Here is an 18975-nt window from a genome sequence, read left to right as displayed (position 1 = left end):
CACTAATCGCACTTTCACGAAAGGTTATAAAAGCGAAACATTATGTCCATAAGTATGGAGGATCAACGCGGGATAATTGACTTCATTAAAAATAATAATAAGTGATATATAAATATTATGGCGGACCCATAGTGCATAAACTACAAAATTATATTTATTAATATATGGAGGACCAACAATGCACAATCAATACATTAAAAAAACGATAAACGAAAATACACTTCTCTGCATTAATGTATGCTTCTCAAGTCAAGTGATCTTTATTTATAAAGAACATTTAAAGAGCATCAAGTGTCCGCCAAAGTGCTGAACAGAAGGATAGCATAATCAAATAAAAAGAATTAAAATAGATGAAAGATGAAAAAATAGAAAACATTGTGACATCCCATATGTTTGTAAAAATATATGTGTACATGCAAATATGCACATACATATACAAGAGTGTACACATTCACACACAAGCACACATATGTGAACATAAAATACATATATACGTTTGTACAAGTGCAAACCCAACACGTCTTTAGATGGTTTAATACAGGGGTCCCCAATCCCAGTCCACGAGGGCCGGTGTCCCTGCAGGTTTTAGATCTCACCCTGGGTCAACACACCTGAATCACATGATTAGTTCATTACCAGGCCTCTGGAGACAAGACAGTTATTTATCTATTTAAATCAGCTGTGATGGATCAAGGACACATCTTAAACCTGCAGGGACACCGGCCCTCATGGACTGGGATTGGGGACCCCTAATTTAATAGGATTGTGTGGTCAACAGTGTCAAATGCTGTCTAAGGAGCTTGGAAAAAAAAGATGTCATATATCATGGATTGATTAATACCCAGAGTTATTTGCATTTATTTTCCTTGAAATACGGTGAAATATCTTATTATTTTAGTTTTATTTATTTCATTTTAAAAAAAGAGCAGTTAGGACTCAAAGGTCACAGCAGCACCTGCTGGACGTCAGAGGAACTGAACATGTCTCAGGTGAGTAAAGCACACACACACATACACACACACACACACACACACACACACACACACACACACACACCAGTTAAACTTTTATTTTGAAACAACAAAACAACAATAATCCATAATAACACTGATCAATAAGTGCTTTAACACCTGGGCATGGTGTTATAACATCAGGCTCCGCCCTTCAGGTGACCTGCTCTCTTATGTCAGAGGGTCAAGAAGAATCAATAACATCACAAATCAATACATGAAGAAACCAATTAGTTAAAAATCATTAATACATCAGAAAACAATCAATACTGATCACATGGAAACAAACACATCACATCTCCCCGTGTGTTATCAGTCACTATAGTAACCATCACAGTCGATGATGTCAGCAATGAATGATTAGCATGCAGCAGGGGGCGGGGCTTTGATCTCTCACCTGAACAGGAAAAAACCTTCACATAAAACTATTTGAATGTAGCCCTGCCCTAGGAACTGGCAGCCAATGAGATTAGAGGGACGGGGTTTTCACTATGGTAACTAAACCTACCCACAGTTCCTTTATCCAGTGCAACAACTCAGCTATCTAATAGCTAACAGGCTAATGCTAACTATCTCAGCATGACTCATGAGCCAACAGCTAACAATGCTAAGTAGACTAGCTAAGGGCTAACGGCAGCAGCTGATTGGTTCAGATTGTCGAGTACTTTGATCCCTGATTAACGAGGATGATATGCTGATCGTAAAAATCTGTTTAAGTGGGTTCAAATCAACAAAATACTCCAAAAGATACTTCCAATAAACTCTGAAGGTATCTTAAGTCTCTAGACTGCATCATCACAATGACTCCGCCCACAGCTGGTCAGCTCTGCCTTCCTACTGGTCAGAACTGATTGTCATAATCTAAATATTGATTGGTTATTGGAAGTTTTATTGCTCTCACAGTGACCACAGTGTTCACTTTGCTGGTTTCAATAAAGTTATGTCACTCAAAAATAACATTTTATGAAGTTACAGCTGCTTGTCAATAAAATTTCACTCAATAAAGTTTGACTGTTTTTGAAAAGTACAGCAGCTAACAAGCTAACAGTAGCACCGATTGGAAGACTTTTGTGACGTCACCTTCATCATCAGCATCGTCATTTTTTCCCAGCCTGCCTTTGGCATCATCAAAACCCCACTGACCTTTGACCCTGAGATTCATATTTCTATGACAACCGTCCAAAAGACACAAGGACAAAAAACCTCTAAAGAAAATCTATGACATCAGATGACGAGTCTGTCGTCATCATCATCATCATCATTAGTATCATAATCATCACAGTAGTGCAGTAAACAAACACACCAGTGTGGGTAGGTGTGTGTCAGTGCTCATTGGGCATGTGTCTTATGGTGTGAAAGATCCAGTCCATCTTCGTGCTCCAGCCGCCGTGGTGAGCGTCGTTCATCTGCTTGGTGAAGTACTCCAGTGCCTCCTGCTGGCTCTTCTCTGAATGACAGACAAATGGGTTAGAGACAGACTGGTTAAAGAAAAGACTTACAGGTCGTGTCCAAATTCATGGGCTGCATCCTCCTGAGGACACATTTGTAGACCGATTACGTCACAGCGACGCGCCGAAGGCTGTCCAAATTCGTAGACTCCTCTGAATGCAGCCGACAAGTGTGGCCTCCTTTTACCCGAATTTGAAGGATGGGTCAGGTGTGTCCATCGTGGCCCACCATATCCCAGAAATCATAGCGTGGCCCAGCCAAACTCCAGTTTCCGGCAATGGCGGCAGCTACTAAGTTTTAAAATTACTGGTATTAATCTAAGGAGCTTGGAAAGAAAAGCGTCTGGACTTGTTTAAGTTGCTTGAAGATGATTCACCTCTCATTTGAGAAGCTTCTTCAGTTCTAGGGTCAAATGGTGGGGAGTCCCAGATTTAAACCTAGTGGGAGTTTCCCCCCCCAAAGAGGGACAAAGGACCCCCCAAAAAATAAACTTTTAAAATATTTTCAGGCGAGAATGTGGGCGTGTAAACTTCTAATATCTGCTCAGTTTATCAAGATATCGCATATTTGCAAAAGTGCTTCGACGTTTTTGGAGACGTCTGCTACCCACCAGCTCGACAGCTAGCTGAGAGCTCGAGGGTCACTGAAGCCGCCGAGAACGACACAACTCCCGGCACATCATTTTCAGATCACCGCGGACTTTCGCTACTCAGGTTAAATGTAATATAAGAGTCATTTAGACAACCTAAAAATGTTATTGTTGGGCTTTTTCAGTGTTTTATTTGTTCGTGAGTCAATCGGTTTGGCTGAGATTAAAGTTATTAGATTAGATTAGATAAAATAAAACTTAATTAATCCCCTGGGTGGTTTTCACACAGCTGAATAAACGTCAAACAGAAAACTGATTAAACAGAAGTGTGAGATGGTCGAGAATTTACGCCGAGTTTATTAAACTCCACCAAGACAGCGGTGATGCTAATCTGAAGGCTAGACCGTTCAATTCCACAGCCGTTTACTTCCGGCCTACCCAACCTTCTGAGGACCCGGCCCACGTAGACCACGAAGGCCGGGTCCTCAGGAGGATCCAACCCATGAATTGGGATATGACCTTAGACAGGCCGGTCTATGACAGATGGCTTAGAGACAGACGGGTTACAGACAGTTCCAAGTACTGAACTGTCCCTGTGATGGACAGGAGATGGTTGCTTAGAACAGGCACTCTGCTGCCACCATGGATTGGTGGAGTTCTAGACATCTACAGCATCATAATACCACCTGTCTCCTGCCCGTCCGTCACTCCAGTCTTACCCAGGGCCAGGGTTTTCCTCAGGTAGGCAATGTCATCAAAGCTCTGCAGTTCAGGCATCCCGCAACCCAGCATAAGGGAGAAGAGATTGATGAAGAGGCTGGCGTGCTGACGGATGGCGAGGTATGCTTTGTAGCACATCTCCTGGAACCTAAACAGGTAGACAGAGAGTGAGGCGGGCTCAGAGGGAGACAGGAGGAGGTGCAAAGAGGAGGGACAGGGCACCTCTCGAACTCCTTGGTCTTGGTGGATTCCTGGATGCCTTTACTAATGACGATGAGGAAGTCCTGAGTAAGGACAAAGGGTACACGCTCCCTCTTGTAGCCAAATTTCTTCTTCTTGTGATCCAGGAAGTGACCAAAGTCAATGTGGAACAGCTGGAGGAGGCAGACAAAGAGTTAGGCGGCTGCAGTCCCAGGAAGAGCTGTCAGGGCGTGGGGTCAGAGGCTCACCTGTCCATTCTCTTTCACCATAATGTTGGAGTTGTGGCGGTCTCCGATTCCCAGGATGAACGTGGCAACGCAGTAACCAGCACATGAGCGCGTGAACAGGTCGATGGCCCGATCGTACCTGTGGGACAGACAGGAAGTGAGCAGAGGGCAGACAGGTGTTCATGCAAACATGTGTGCAGAGGGGTGTGCTCACGCTTCGCCGCGGTTCTTGTCTTTGATCCAGTGATGCAGCGTGTTGGAGTTGAACTGCAGCGCCCCCTTCAGGCCTCCCTTGCACTGAATCTGCATGATGGTGAAGCTGTTCTTCACAACCTCGATCAGACCCACGCAGTCACCGATGGAGAGGCATCCATAGGGCAACATGCTAATACACAAACACACGCTCCGTTAGCCAGGTGTCGGTGTGATGTCACAGCTAATGTCACGGGCTCTCACCGCAGGTCCAGACCCTGGTTCTGCCAGATGTTCTCCATGATTTTAATAATCTGCAACGTTAGCATATCCTGACGCAGGTCTGTAACAGAACACACTACGTTACCCACAGTGCCCTGGCACAGCTGTAAACAGCAGTAATACAGTTAGCGCCAAACTCGTTACCATCTCCGTTCTTGAAGATGATCTCGTTGTTGGTGAAGAGAAGCTCGGACATGATGTCAGGGTTTTCCCAGTTCAGCCACAGGGGGCGCTTTGCCGAGGACATGATCCTACACTCCTCCAGCCTAAAAGCACACGACACTTTTTAAACATTGTTTTACTTTGTTGTTTTTCAAGCCTGAAAACACGCTGATGCAGTCAGGAAGCTCTTTAAAGAATAAAACACTTAAAGTCGGTCAATATGCAGATGAATCACTTTTATATTTAGAAAACCCCACATTTCACTACCAAGAGCTATAAATATCCACACTGATCTTAGTCATAGTCACACACACTAAAAGATCTGGTCATGCAATGATCGGTCAGGTAGGAAGTCATGCAGTTATTTAACCAGTTATGCCTACCTGAGATTTCCCAGCTGGTGAACTGGATTCAGTGGAGAGACGAATCCCTGCAGAGCTTCCATGTAATCTGGACGAGACATGTGCTCAACCAGAAACTTCATCTGAGTCTGACAACCAATCGCAGTACAGAAACACACGTCACCGTCAGCCAATCACAAGTCAGATTTAAGTTGCTTTGTTTGTTTTCATACTTTCTGAGTCTCGTCCTTCTTCTCCTGCTTCAGTGTGTCGGTCAGATTCACCAGTTTATCCATGGCCTCTACCTGCACACACACACACACACACACACACACACACACACACACACACACACACACACACAGGTGTGTTAGTAGCTCAGTTATACAAACGACCAGGTGAGAGAAGCTTCGTTAATCACTGACACTGCTGTTTCACTCTGCTGCTCTGTGTTATTTTCACGCTCTATTCTGTGTTTAACCACCTAATATTTTTCCAGCATGATACTTCCTGTGAGTATGTGTCCATGCTTCTGATTGGTCTTCCAAGGCTTCCTGGTTCCTGTGAACTATCTCACAGGTAGACTGATAAATCCTGGGCTGAGACACACTTTTGTTGTGTGGTGATGGTCTTAGGTTAAGAAAAACTAGATAAGGAGCTCATGTTGAACTGGACTCAGAAGACCAGGTGTGTCAGGGCTCACCTGTCTGTTCAGGTGCTTCAGGTACATCCCGCAGGCTCTGCAGAAAGCTTCCAGCAGCAGACCGAAGCGTCGGGAAACCGTCTTGTTGTGCATCTCTGACCTGTGAGAACACTTCCTGTTAGATTAAAAATGACCAAACAGACGTGTTAGATCCCTCAGGTAAACACCAGGACATTTGCACTCACTTCAGGTGCCAGAAGAAGAAGTGCCCTATCCTCTGATTGGTCAGAGCTTTCTTTATCAGGAAACGGGCCAGAGGATTGTCCAGGTACATCTCATACTTCAACACCTGCAGAAAAGACCATGAGACAAAAGACGAAAGATAAGTGTATGTATGTGACAGTACACAGACAGGTGAGGAGTCCAGGTGTGTCTGCAGTGTGCTGCAGAGGACTGTGTGAGGCACACAGCAGCAGGTGTGCAGACCCTTTACCATTTACCATTACCACACGCACCTGTACAAGTTGCAACAGGTACTGCGACAGCTTGTCATCCGTCAGGCCCTGCACGAGGCAGCGCAGCGCAAACTCTCGGACCATTGGGTCGGGAAAGTTACAGTCCAACAACTCGAGAGCCGACTCGGGCTCCATCAGAGGCCACTCCTTCAACAGACAGTACATCTGAGGGAGGGGACAGGTGACAGAGAGACAGGTGAGTCAAAGTGAGGGTTTGAAGCATTTGTCCCTGACTGTGATGGGAAGTTCGGTACCTGAGAAACTTCGTCTCTGGAGTTCCATTTGACAGAAAGAAGCAGCTTAGGGAGAGACTCTGGGATGTTTACACAGTAATGTCTGCAGAGATACAGACAGGCAGAGACACAGGTAGACAAATGGGGAGAGACAGGTAGACAAGGCCGGTGGACAGGAACATGCACAAACAGAGAGAGTCACGTGAAGCTGCCAGACATCTAAAATCAGACAGACAGAAAGGTCCAGAAAGTTTCTGTGTCAAAGATCACGTTAGGTAAATCTGGGACTATTTAAACCTGTTCAAATGTACCTGGATCAGAGGTTTAACTGTGGGTTCAGAACGTCACAGCGTTCAGAGGACATGCCTCCAAAAATACACCTGCAGGGTGTTCACTCCATTACATTGATTCTCACCTGTGTCTCCAGAGGAAGTCCTTCTCCTGCTCCGAGAGCTCGTACAGCGGATCTCTGGAGCAGAGAGAGCGAAGCTGCTCGGCATCGCCTGACGAAACACTGCTGTCACAGGCCAAACGGCTGCTCTGAGGGAGAGGTGAGAGATGGGTGAGAGACAGGTGAGAGACAGGTAGTCTGAGGCAATTGCTGAGTCTTCTGTATTTGGATCTGAGTCACAGGTAAACACTGACAAACTAAAACACACAACAACATCGGAAACACAAACTGCACAGGACTGCTGCTGCTCTTCGGTCGAGATGAAACCTATAAAGATTACACCACAATTCCCAAAGAGGCAAAAAGAAGCCAAAGGCAAAACAGCTGGAGTACAGCTGGAAAGCAACTGTGTTCACTTTGAGGAAGACCCCGAAGAAGAGCACTGTTAATGGAAGGAGAGCACACAGGAAACCACTACCGATAGATAGAGGATCTTTGTAGAGGACCTCTGGTAGAGGATCTTTGTAGAGGACCTCTGGTAGAGGATCTTTGTAGAGGACCTCTGTAGAGGATCTATGTAGAGGACCACCTCTGGTAGAGGACCTCTGTAGAGGATCTATGTAGAGGACCACCTCTGGTAGTGGACCTCTTTAGAGGATCTTTGTAGAGGACCTCTGTAGAGGACCTCTGTAGAGGACCTCTGGTAGAGGATCTTTGTAGAGGACCTCTGGTAGAGGACCCCTGTACAGGATCTTTGTAGAGGACCTCTGGTAGAGGACCCCTGTACAGGATCTTTGTAGAGGACCTCTGTAGAGGATCTTTGTAGAGGACCTCTGGTAGAAGACCTCTGTAGAGGATCTCTGTAGAGGATCTTTGTAGAGGACCTCTGTAGAGGATCTTTGTAGAGGACCTCTGTAGAGGACTACCTCTGGTAGTGGACCTTTTTAGAGGATCTTTGTAGAGGACCTCTGGTAGAGGACTACCTCTGGTAGTGGACCTCTTTAGAGGATCTTTGTAGAGGACCTCTGTAGAGGACCTCTGTAGAGGACCTCTGGTAGAAGACCTCTGGTAGAAGACCTCTGTAGAGGATCTCTGTAGAGGATCTTTGTAGAGGACCTCTGTAGAGGATCTTTGTAGAGGACCTCTGTAGAGGACTACCTCTGGTAGTGGACCTCTTTAGAGGATCTTTGTAGAGGACCTCTGTAGAGGATCTCTGGTAGAAGACCTCTGGTAGAAGACCTCTGGTAGAAGACCTCTGGTAGAAGACCTCTGTAGAGGACCTCTGGTAGAAGACCTCTGGTAGAAGACCTCTGTAGAGGACCTCTGGTAGAAGACCTCTGGTAGAAGACCTCTGTAGAGGATCTTTGTATAGGACCTCTTTAGAGGACGTGGTCTGAGGATTTCACACACACACCAAACCTCGGGGGGCAGAGAGGGAGTTTTTAATGTTGTAGTTACCAGGCCGTGGCAGTAGTTGTAGCCCAGTTCTCTGCTGATGGTCCAGTTGGCGTGCTCTTCAATCTGCTGCTCGTCAGGAAAAACAACGATCTGATTGAACCAGGAGAACTCCAGCTCCACGCAGGGGGTCTCCTGCAGACCACAACACCATCATTAAATACTTACTTCAGGATCAGACACATTTCTACTGTCTGAGAGAACTTGTTGGGTACCTTGTTGGGATTTGAACCCGCGACTCCAATGGGGTTGAGCAGGTCCTCTAGGCCATGGGGAACAGGCCACAGGCTGAGAGCCACCTTACCACAGACCAGGATGTCCTTGTAGTCAAACAGGTTTACATTCCCCCAGGCCAGAGGGCAGTGCTCCTGTGAGACAGGTGAGACAGAGGATGTGTCTTGGCTCCTCCCCTTCTATCGAGCATGCATCGATGGTCATTTCACCTGATGTAAAATGTGCTGTTCTTATTTAAACAGCTGACTCTGAATTGAATCTAACAATAAAAAAAATTAAATCCAGGAGGAAACAAAAACAGCATGTTGATACGAGGAGATCCTGACGGCTGCTCCAACAATGATCTGATTATATTTGGAGTATTAGTTCAGTTCTCTTCCAAACCCCAGCAGCTGTCTGTGGTAGGTTTTAGTATCTACTAAAATAAAATAAAAGCTTTCTAACCTCTTTGTTTCTATTGAATAAGAGGCATGAACTGTGCATACATGTGTACTGCTTTTAGCTGTTCACATCTGACTGTGAAGCAGATGATATGTAAAAGGGCATTTTGCAAAATACTTTAAAAAGATTTTTTCCTTAAAGAAATCTATTACTTTGTGCAGTTTTTTATGTCATGTGTAATTTCCATTGCACATATCAATCACAGTTAAATTAAAGGGTGGTGACAGTGGAAACAATGGAGCTGAGCTGTGATGTCATCAAGTACACGCCCGTTCCAACATTAGAACGATCGCCGCGTCCTCCAGTTCTCAGGAACTCCAGATTCCCGTGGGAACTTCAGAAGCACGAGTGGGACGAGTACGGACTTGCGTACTTGAGTACTGAGAAACGACCTGAGACAGGTTCAACCAGCAGTCTTACTACACAGATCACCTGTACTCCCTTCTTTCCTACCTCCTTAGCTCCTTTCCTTCCCTTCACAGAGCAGATAGACAGGCAGAGTCTGGCTGAACGAGGGAGGTCAGCCAGGTAGATGTCATAGGTCAGCCACTCATTCCACCTGAAGACAGACAGGTAAGAGTTAGCTGAACAGACAGGCAGGTAAAAGGAGCGACAGGAGGGGGGCCGATGTTTTAACGTGTGTGTTTGGGTGTGTCGTACCTGGGGTTGGAGCAGGGCACTCTCTGGGTGTTGACGTTGTCACAGAGCGGCTCTCCTCCGTGATAGATCCCTGTCCTCACATAGATCTACACACACACAACAAAATCCTATCTGATGTTTTGGTGGGACTGATCCAACCATCCACCCAAACATCCAGACATCTAATCCAGTCCAGTGAACCGGCCCCCAGTGCTCAGAACCTCTGCAGAGTCCTGGGTCTCCTCCTGCTACGACCCTGTGAGTCCTTCTTTGAACATTAAAGCTTCTCAAAGCACGTAATAATTACTGGAGTCAGGGCTGATGCTTGATCATGATAACACCTGTTAGACCCCACATGTGATGCGGCAGGTCCAGGCAGCGAGTACCGACTCACCTTATCGATGTCTCTGATGTTCACGTTCACGTACGTGGCGCAGAGCAGCCGGACTCTCAGCAGAGTGTTGAAGGCCCACAAGGAGCGAGGAGGAGAACCGTCGCCTCCTCCTGGACAGGGAGACGGCTGAGGAGTCCGACGGCTGAAACACACACAGCTCAAGTCACCTCCTGTCCTGTGTCCTGTGATACCTGCAGGTGTGACACCTGTGACGGCCATACCTGTAGGAAGGCGTGACGAAGCCTGAGGCGGGAAGCTGAGAGTAGAGGCTGTCTTTGGACACGAGCATCAGGTGAGGAAGACGTCCCACGATGATGCAGGAGCGGATGTACTGCAGACACACAGGTGAGGAACTGAAGATCACCTAATCCTGGATGACACTTTAAGCTCACGTTGGACAGTCTCACCTGTCCTGTACGTGACATTAATGTGAACTATGGGCAGCAGGTAGGTCAGGTGTAGGACAAACTGTGACAGGTGCAGTGAAGCCACAGGATCAGCTGTTACCTTATACTGACTGAGAGGAAACTTCTCCAGCAGGTACTCATCGCAGCCACACACCTGAGAGGCACACAGGGAGGGAGACAGGTGAGTCGTCAGGTGTGGGGCCAGACAGGTAGACACAGACAGACAGGCGTACCTTAAGGATGTACTGGCCCTGGTACTCCTGAACGCAGAGGCGGAGCTGCTGAGGTGAAAGGTGCATCGATCGGCTTTTCTTCCTGATGGACTCGGCGATCAGCTGCTCAGGTAAACTGTCGTGACTAACCTGCACACACACACACACACACCTGGTGACTACCTCACTTCCTGTTCTGATTGTTTCAGGAACCAGCTCAGTGTCCAGGTTTACCTTCAAGGTGTACTTCTGTTTGGAGTTTGATGGAGACACGATCACCCAGATGGTCACAATCAGGCGCCCTGCACAGACAGGTACAGCAAGTCAGACAGGTATACAGTACCGCTACCAAAAAACAGATTTATTCATAACATCGGGAAAAGACCCAGGGAAACCGAGCTAACAATATAAACGATATAAAAACGATAAAAACCCTGAAAGCCTCGACTCTTGCGACCCAAACGACTCACAGACCGGTACTGGTCCAGGACCTGGGGGTGGGGGCGGCTGTGTTTGTAGCCTAAGTGAAGCAGATGCATTACTTAACAATACTGTAGCTTCTTTAAATGGATTCAAGGTGCAACAGGGAATTCGGCAAGCATGTCCTGTTTCCCCTAAGCTTTTTATATTGGCAACTCAGTTGTTAACATGACATACAAGGAATATCAATTTTTAATAAAGACTTCAAAATAAGTCAATTCACAGATGATACATCTATTTTTTGAAAGATAAATGCGAGGTAGAGAAAACTAAAGCTTCTCTAAAGCTTCTCCTCCCTACCCTCACCTATGGCCACGAGCTGTGGGTAGTGACCGAAAGAACGAGATCGCGGATACAAGCGGCAGAAATGAGCTTCCTCCGAAGGGTGGCTGGCCCCTCCCTTAGAGATAGGGTGAGAAGTTCTGCCATCCGGGAGGGGCTCAGAGTAGAGCAGCTGCTCCACATTGAAAGGAGGCAGCTGAGGTGGTTCGGGCATCTGACAAGGATGCCCCCTGGGTGAGGTGTTCCAGGCATGTCCCACCGGGAGGAGGCCCCGGGGCAGACCCAGGACATGCTGGAGAGATTATGGCTACGTTCACACTGCAGGCGAAAGCGCATCAAATCCGATCTGGGTCACCGTCGTATGTGGTGCTGAATCCGATACATATCCGATGTCTCAGAAAGCGACTGCTGTTTGACGGTCATGTCGCATTAAATCCGTCTTTTACGTCACTGACACAAGACAGACGCCAATTATCAGCGCCAGAGAAGACATCGCGAACGCTTCCTGTCCATCCAGTGTAGATGTCAGTGAAACTGTTGGGAAGACAACGTTGGAGAAACGTGAACATTTTATTTGTTCTGTATAATCTGCAGATTCTGACAGAAATCTGCAGCTATCCTTTGAAGCACCGCTCCTCTAAAACAGCAATAAGGATCATTATTAGGTTATTTACATTATTATGTAAATAACAAAATAACTTAAAGCAAAACTTGGGAAACGTAAAGTCCGAAGTCTTTATATTAAGGCCATCAGTCAAACAATACTGTTGCTCTGGGTCTAAACAGAGCGCGTTGTGTGTGACGTCTTCTTTTGCGCATGCGGCCGCTTTGAGCGTTCACACTAGAGCGCGTTTGCTGTCGCATTTTATTTGTAGTGTGAACGAGCAGACAAAAAAATCGGATTTGATCAAAAAATCTGAATTGAGCATCAAGACCTGCAGAGTGAACGTAGCCTATATCTCTCGGCTGGCCTGGGAACGCCTTGGTGTTCCCCTGGATAAGCTGGAGCAGGTGGCTGTGGAGAGGGAGGTCTGGGCTCGTTTATCTCTCAGTATCAAAAAATGTGAACCCGATTCATACAAGCTCTGACTCCTCAAGTTAAATATATAGGGCTGATAATATCTAAAAAACCCAATTAGCAGAGAAGACACTAATATTTCTAACTGTATCATGGAGATAAAGACATCACTCAGCCACTGGTTAACCAGAGACTCGCTATTTTTGGCAGAAACATCCTATCTAAAGCTGGAGGCATCTCCAAATTGATTTATCCTTGTCCCTCTCTACATATCTCCTCTAAAAGCATTAACACAGAAAAATGTTGTTATTTTATTTATTTATTTTTTTCTAGTCATGTGTGTTTGTCTTATTTTTGTGTTGTATTTGCAATGGTTTTTTTGTATTTTTTATTTTTGTGTGTGTTTGTTTGTTGTTTGGGTTTTTTGTTTCTGTTGTTTGTTTTTTCTTTTGTTTTCTTTTTTTTCCTACCTGGCCTGAGGGATAGGGGTTCTAAGTGGTATGGGTAGGGGGTAAACTGGTGTAAGCAATTACTAGACATGTGAGTGTGTCATTAATCTGTGTTCTAATATTTCAGTCCAAACAGTCACTGTGAAACTTGTCTGTTGTTGAACAATTCTGTGTGTACCTGTTTTTCTTTGTTGCTTTAAATCAATAAAAATATCTTTGAGAAAAAACATTAATACAGTTATTTTCCAATTTTTGTGGAGGAATAAAACCCATGACATAGAAAGATCTCAGCTTGTGAAGGGATACAATAAATGAGCGACCCACAACTTCTCCCCATAATTCAGCCTTATGGAATCATAGGGTAATAACACTTAATCAAAAATCAATTTTCAAGAGTGACTGGTTAAACAAAAAGATTATATTCATGACAGATTTGTGGATGATAGCGGTGTCATTCTCAGTTACACGGACCTTTCAGAAAAATATTGTCTAAACTCAAAGAGAATATAACACATTTAGTGCACTGGTCCCGCTGCCTCGGCTTCATTTGATTAAAAGTTTATGATATACAATAATTTCTCATCAGTGCTCCCAAATTTATTGCCAGGGCAATGTCAGCTGTTTGATAAAAATGCAATAAGAGTATAATTAGTAGATTCTTCAAAGACAAAATATTTCATAGTTACAACAGGATGGTTACATGGTTCTAATGTAGTTGTTTCATATACACTGGATAAAGCGTACTGAAAATTATGAAATAGCCTCTTCTACCTGAAGTTACAGAAACACACTTTAATCCTGTGGCAGAATTTCTAATAAAGAAAGTTAAGAAATTGGATTTCCCTAAATATTAATGATGTGCCACTATTTGAATTACATCATAATTTTTTACATGGATCATCTGCATTGGGTGTCTCAGACATTATTCACATCATCATACTTTTGAGTAAACATCATTGTGCTACATGGAGGAGCGCTGAGCTTCTCTTGGGTTTTATTGATGATTTTAAGATTTTCTTTGCTAAAAAAGACAAAAAGCACACATGCCAAATAAATAACCAGGATAATGCCCGTCTGTTATTCTAAATGTGACTTATGCTGGGGCTAATATAGTGTTAAGTAATGCAGCTGCTTCACTTAGGCAGGTTGCTGAGTAGACATCTGTGCAGTGGTTTGTTTGAAATCTACCACTTTTTCCTTCAGTTTCCTTGTCAAGAAACAACTTCCTGTTCAACTGAAACAACTTCCTGTTCAACTGAAAGGTTTTTCAGTAGTGACAGTGTTTCAGTAATAATGTCCCTCACGGCACCTCACACAGGAGAGACAGGTACAGGGTGGTTCTGGGCCCAGCAGGTGTGGGAGTACCTTTGTCCAGCTTGCTATAGATGTGCTGGGGCAGCTGGGGACTGGACTCCACGTTGGGGGGGTAAACGTAGAGCGCCTGGCTGTGGGCCCCCCCTCCTTCCCGTTCCTCCATGGCCTCTCTGCACACGCTCAGTATGGAACGGCGGAAGTCCTGGACCTCCGGGTCCTTCATCATCTCAAACTCGCAGACCGGCATCCCGATGGCGAAACCTGTGGGGGGAGGAGTCTGACTATGAGGTCATAGTGTGATTACATGTGATGGGGCGTTCCCTTACCGATCTCACGGTTCAGGATTTTCTCCTCACGGTTGCCGAGGGGCTCGATGACCTTAAGGATGGGGTGGAACAGGCGCAGGTCGCACAGCCGCCTCGTCTCATCGTAAAACTCCTCCCTCTCAGCCTCCTGGGTCACGCCCACAAAGATGTAGCACGACTCCTCCTGGCCAATCGGAGACCGGAATTTATAGTTGGACTGAGATAGAAGGAAGGGGCGGGGTCAAAGTTAAGAGCGTATACCTGCAGCAGGTGGTACAGGGGGTACTTCCTGGCCTCGGAGAAGAGCTGCTGCTTGATACTGATGAGAGGAGTTTCCCTCAGACACTCCAGGCTAACCATCATACCTGAGGAATGTCATGGAAACAGCATGAAAACGCCATGGAAACGCCACGGAAATACAATCCAACAGAAACACAAATATTACAGGTGAGCTGAAAGAGGACGAAGGTAAGCCTGTACGAGTGATGCTTGTGTTCAGCCTTAAAAACAAAGCTGTGACGTCATGATGTCATCTGTTGTCCGACATTATGACGTCACAGAGCTACACCCAAGCTTACATCCGCCCGTGGCTGTACCGTTAGGCAGGCAGCAGTCCACCAGGATCCGGGGGGGCATCAGGTGGAGCCCCCATAGTTCCCCTGACGATGGCCTGGGCACCATGGCAACCAACAGTCACACCTCACCTCAGTGCTGGGCTACCTGTGAAGAGAGAGAGAGCTGCAGCTCAGCACAGGGCAAACAGCAGGGGTCAGAGGTCACTCTGGAACAATTCCACAGGTGCAGCTGTTGGGTGAGGCCCGTACCTGTGGGCGGAGTCACGTAACCTGAAACTAGACTTGATAAAACAAGAAAGTGAGACTAATTTTGATCACGTCTTGGCCTCCTCTTTAGCCCCGCCCCCTCTCCTTTGCTCCCCAGCCTTTGTACTTTGTTTGGGTTTGTTTGTCCTCTTTGATAACAGGAGGTTTGTCAGAGACACAGGTGTCCTCCTACGAGCCGTAACGATGTTCAGAGGACGGTTTGTCTATGAACAGCTGCAGTTAGAAGAAATAGCATCCTCCTAAAAATCTGTATGAGTTTCTATGGTAACATGTTACATGCATCATAATGAAAGTGTCACATTACAGGCCACGCCCATATGAGAACACCTGGAAAAGAACAGGTGCTACAGCTGCTGGGTCACATGATTCTCAGCTAAAGTGAACAGATGCTGAATGAACAGAGCAGCTTCACTGACGGAGCGTTTGTATTGGTCCACAGGTAAAGTGGGAGGGCTAATGTGTGTTAGCTGAGCACAGGTGATCTGATGTTCGCTGAAAACAGGGAGACGGTTTATCAGTGAAGCAGACAACGAGACGCTTTATGGCTGCAGATCGTGCAGCAGACAGAGGAGGCTGGGTTCAACCAAAAGCAAGAGGTTTATTATGGCTAAAGGCAAAATAAACGAAGAACAACCATGACAACCTAGCCTGGGGAAACCAACACAGAAATAATCACTGGAATTTATCGAGGAAACCTGGAAACAAAAGGAGGGACCGCTGGAGATTTGCAGACGCACTGACGAGGAATCAGTGGAAAATGACACAATGTATACACACAGGAGGAAGAAACACACGGAAAAACAGCTGGAACGAATTCGACTAAATGAACGTGGGACGCAAGACTGTCAAAATAAAACAGGAAACCCTGAGAGGCAGACTTAAGACACACAGGCTTGACACATCACAAGATGGACAAACAGGGAGTCAAGGATGAGACACAAGGAGAGGAACAGAGGAAACACAGTGACACGACTAAGACACAAAGGGACGAGGGAGCGAGACACAAAGACACGATGGACTCTACACACACTGAAGACACAGCTCAAGCACACTTGGTCCACGCTGAGAGTGGGGTTGTCCTGTAATCTCTTACGAACTACGCTTCCCTGACTGGGATGCAAGTGAAGACAGATGTAACGTGGTACGAGACCATCATGACACCTCTCACCTCAGGGTGTGGTGTTCAGAGCCCAGCAGCAGGTTGATCGAAGCCAGAAGGTGACTGAGCTGATCACACAGAAAGCTTGTCTTAGAGGTGCACCCTGTTAAAATGTCTCGATCACGCTCAGTCATCACGTAAGTACATCCTGCAACGCTGTGAGGTCAGTGTGTGATCAACTCTCTGTGAATGGTTCTCATAGCTGTGGTCAGTTTGCAGATTAACGATCACAAGCTGACCTCCCAGCTCCTTCAGTGGGCTGGTTCCAGTCATTGTGCAAACGTCCTGTTTAAAGGAAACCTGCAGTCAGCTGAGACTGAAGAAGTCAGCTGATGATGATGATGATGAAAGGTTTCTCCCACTGAAACGTCCTGATGAACAGAATCACCCTTTGAGGTCGCTCAGATTATTCACTGTTAGATTAGACGTCTTCAATCGTCATCTGATAACATCTGCGGAGCAGTGACACCTCTGTGAAAGAAGAGTCACGTGATCCATGAAACGCTCCTTTTAGATTGGTCAGATGCTGCCGGCCCCGCCTCTTCATGCAAGTGCGCAGCTAGAACCATGATTTAACTTAAGAGCCACCCTGGGTGACCGAGAGCCTTCACAGACATCCTCATGTGCTGTTGTTGTTGTTCTCCCAACCAGGCCGTCAAACAAAGGAAATAGGACACGCACACACACACACACACACACACGCACGCGCACACGCACGCGCACACGCACGCACACGCACACACGCACACGCACACGCACACACGCACACACACACACACAGTCAGGACAAAGCAGGGGTGTGTGTGTGTGTGTGTGTGAGGAAGCAGACTTCCTGGGGTTGTTTTCCTGTTGACCGGCTGCTTTAATGCAACAGCAGTTATTTCTCTCAGAGTCTCAGAGCATGACGAGGCGGTCAGAGGTCAGAGGTCAGCTCCTGCTGTGAGGAGCTCACACTGTCTGTGTCACAGACTCCTGCAGAGGAGAAGATGGAGGAGCTGATCAGCTGTTTGAGGCCAGCCATGTGCAGAGGAAGTGACCTGTGAACCAGGGCTGCTGGTTTGAATCCCATAGGTCACCGTGGGCAGAAACACGACAATGAATGAAGCGCTGAGAGGTCAGAGGTCAAAGTATCACTGAGGATAAAAACAAACCAGCCAAAGATTCTGAACGACCAACCTGAGGAGGTCCACACACACATCCCAGACTGTGATCTTACGGACAGGAGAGCTTTTCTGACAGAACCAGCAGCACTTAGAGAGATGCAGAGGGAACCCCAGAGAACCTCAGAGAACCCCAGAGAACCTCAGAGAACCCCAGAGAACCTCAGAGAACCCCAGAGAACCCCAGAGAACCTCAGAGAACCTCAGAGAACCTCAGAGAGAGCTACGTCCACCCCAACCACAGGTCTAAACAGAGAACCTCAGACAGGTGTAAACAGGTTTTAACAATCTGAACAAGAACTCTGCTGTTGTTGTTCCACAGTGATGTCTGATTTCAGAATAAAATAAACATTTTTTTATATTTTACAAACAGGTTTGAGGAATTTTCACAATAAAGTTCTAAAAAGATTAAAAGCTGTAAATGAGTCAGGATGCTTTATCATGTAAGTGTGGACGTTCATCGATCACGAGGCTTCTGTCAGCAGGAAGCTGATTATACTGTTTGTTTATTGTGAAAATCTCAGCTGCAGCTGAAACAAACAAAAGCTCTACAGTCACGTGACCCGCAGACGTCTGATGACATCACGCAGGTAAAAACAGGAAGCGCCGGCTGATGTAACAAACCGGCCCTCCTCCTCTCCGTGACCTCAGACTGGGAAATGGTTACCATGACAACAGGAGCAGGAGCATCCATGAAAAAAGGAGGAGAGTCTTTGTTCCTACCTGGGGGCGAGCCCGAGGGTCCAGCGGTGCCGCATCCTGTCAGTCCATTCGTCCAGTCTGTTCGTCTGTCTGCGAGTCTTTGTCTGTGCTCGCGTGTCCGCCCCCCTCAGCTGATCCCGTCGGACACACAGACAGACGCCGTCTCTCCGTCGGAGGCACTGAAACTGTCTGTCTGTCCGTTTGCAGCGGGCTGAGCAGCAGCAGCAGCAGGAGGAAGTGGCTTCTCCCGGAGCCACAGAACAATGTGCAGCTGAGGAGGAGGAGGGTGTGTGTGTGTGTGTGTGTGTGTGTGTGTGAGGGGGGGGCTCATCCTGTGCTCTTCCTCTCTTAAAGGGCCAGCAGCTTCACAGGGAGGAGGAGCTGACTGCTGAGCTGCAGGTCAAAGGTCAGCTTTAGAGGAGAGGCGCAAGCTGTGAACCAAAGTCCATTCAAATTTTGACCGATTTAAAGATCATCAGTTAATCCTAATCCTGTGTTTGTTTCCACGATTGTGTGTGTGTGTGTGC

At 46.5% G+C, this 18975-nt stretch overlaps 1 protein-coding gene across 1 annotated transcript; it reads right to left on the bottom strand.

The window, feature by feature from the left end:
* Positions 1–236: 236 nt before the first annotated feature.
* LOC147333489 (phosphatidylinositol 4,5-bisphosphate 3-kinase catalytic subunit alpha isoform) lies at positions 237–18739 on the bottom strand. The gene is made up of 28 exons (XM_086267937.1): positions 18470–18739; positions 15182–15305; positions 14847–14950; positions 14607–14769; positions 14332–14541; positions 10972–11039; positions 10759–10887; positions 10626–10679; positions 10340–10449; positions 10119–10260; positions 9746–9831; positions 9539–9644; positions 8626–8778; positions 8414–8545; positions 6980–7104; positions 6586–6667; positions 6332–6496; positions 6062–6165; positions 5877–5976; positions 5407–5478; positions 5216–5322; positions 4815–4936; positions 4653–4731; positions 4411–4581; positions 4218–4335; positions 3991–4142; positions 3768–3916; positions 237–2457 (listed from the first exon to the last, which is right to left on the bottom strand). The coding sequence occupies exons 2-28, from the start codon at positions 15264–15266 to the stop codon at positions 2333–2335; spliced, it is 3213 nt and encodes a 1070-aa protein (XP_086124063.1). The 5' UTR covers positions 15267–15305; positions 18470–18739; the 3' UTR covers positions 237–2332.
* Between the last annotated feature and the right edge of the window lie 236 nt (positions 18740–18975).

The sequence above is a fragment of the Aulonocara sp. 'chitande type north' Nkhata Bay genome, linkage group LG3 (assembly GCF_057382095.1).
Source record: "Aulonocara sp. 'chitande type north' Nkhata Bay isolate Kocher_YH1m ecotype deep benthic linkage group LG3, A_spYH_male_GT1.1, whole genome shotgun sequence".
Taxonomy (NCBI): domain Eukaryota; kingdom Metazoa; phylum Chordata; class Actinopteri; order Cichliformes; family Cichlidae; genus Aulonocara; species Aulonocara sp. 'chitande type north' Nkhata Bay.
The sequence above is the reverse complement of the archived record's forward strand: the minus strand, read 5'-3'. Positions and strand labels throughout refer to the sequence as shown.

What these genes read in the sequence shown, in the direction of transcription:
- LOC147333489 (XM_086267937.1), bottom strand. Translation starts at nt 15,266, where the DNA reads ATGGTGCCCAGGCCATCGTCAGGGGAACTATGGGGGCTCCACCTGATG. An exon ending in GGACTGCTGCCTGCCTAACG is followed by an intron (nt 14,951 to 15,181) that starts GTACAGCCACGG and finishes GACATTCCTCAG; the next exon opens with GTATGATGGTTAGCCTGGAG. An exon ending in AGAAGGACGAGACTCAGAAA is followed by an intron (nt 5,323 to 5,406) that starts GTATGAAAACAA and finishes ATTGGTTGTCAG; the next exon opens with ACTCAGATGAAGTTTCTGGT.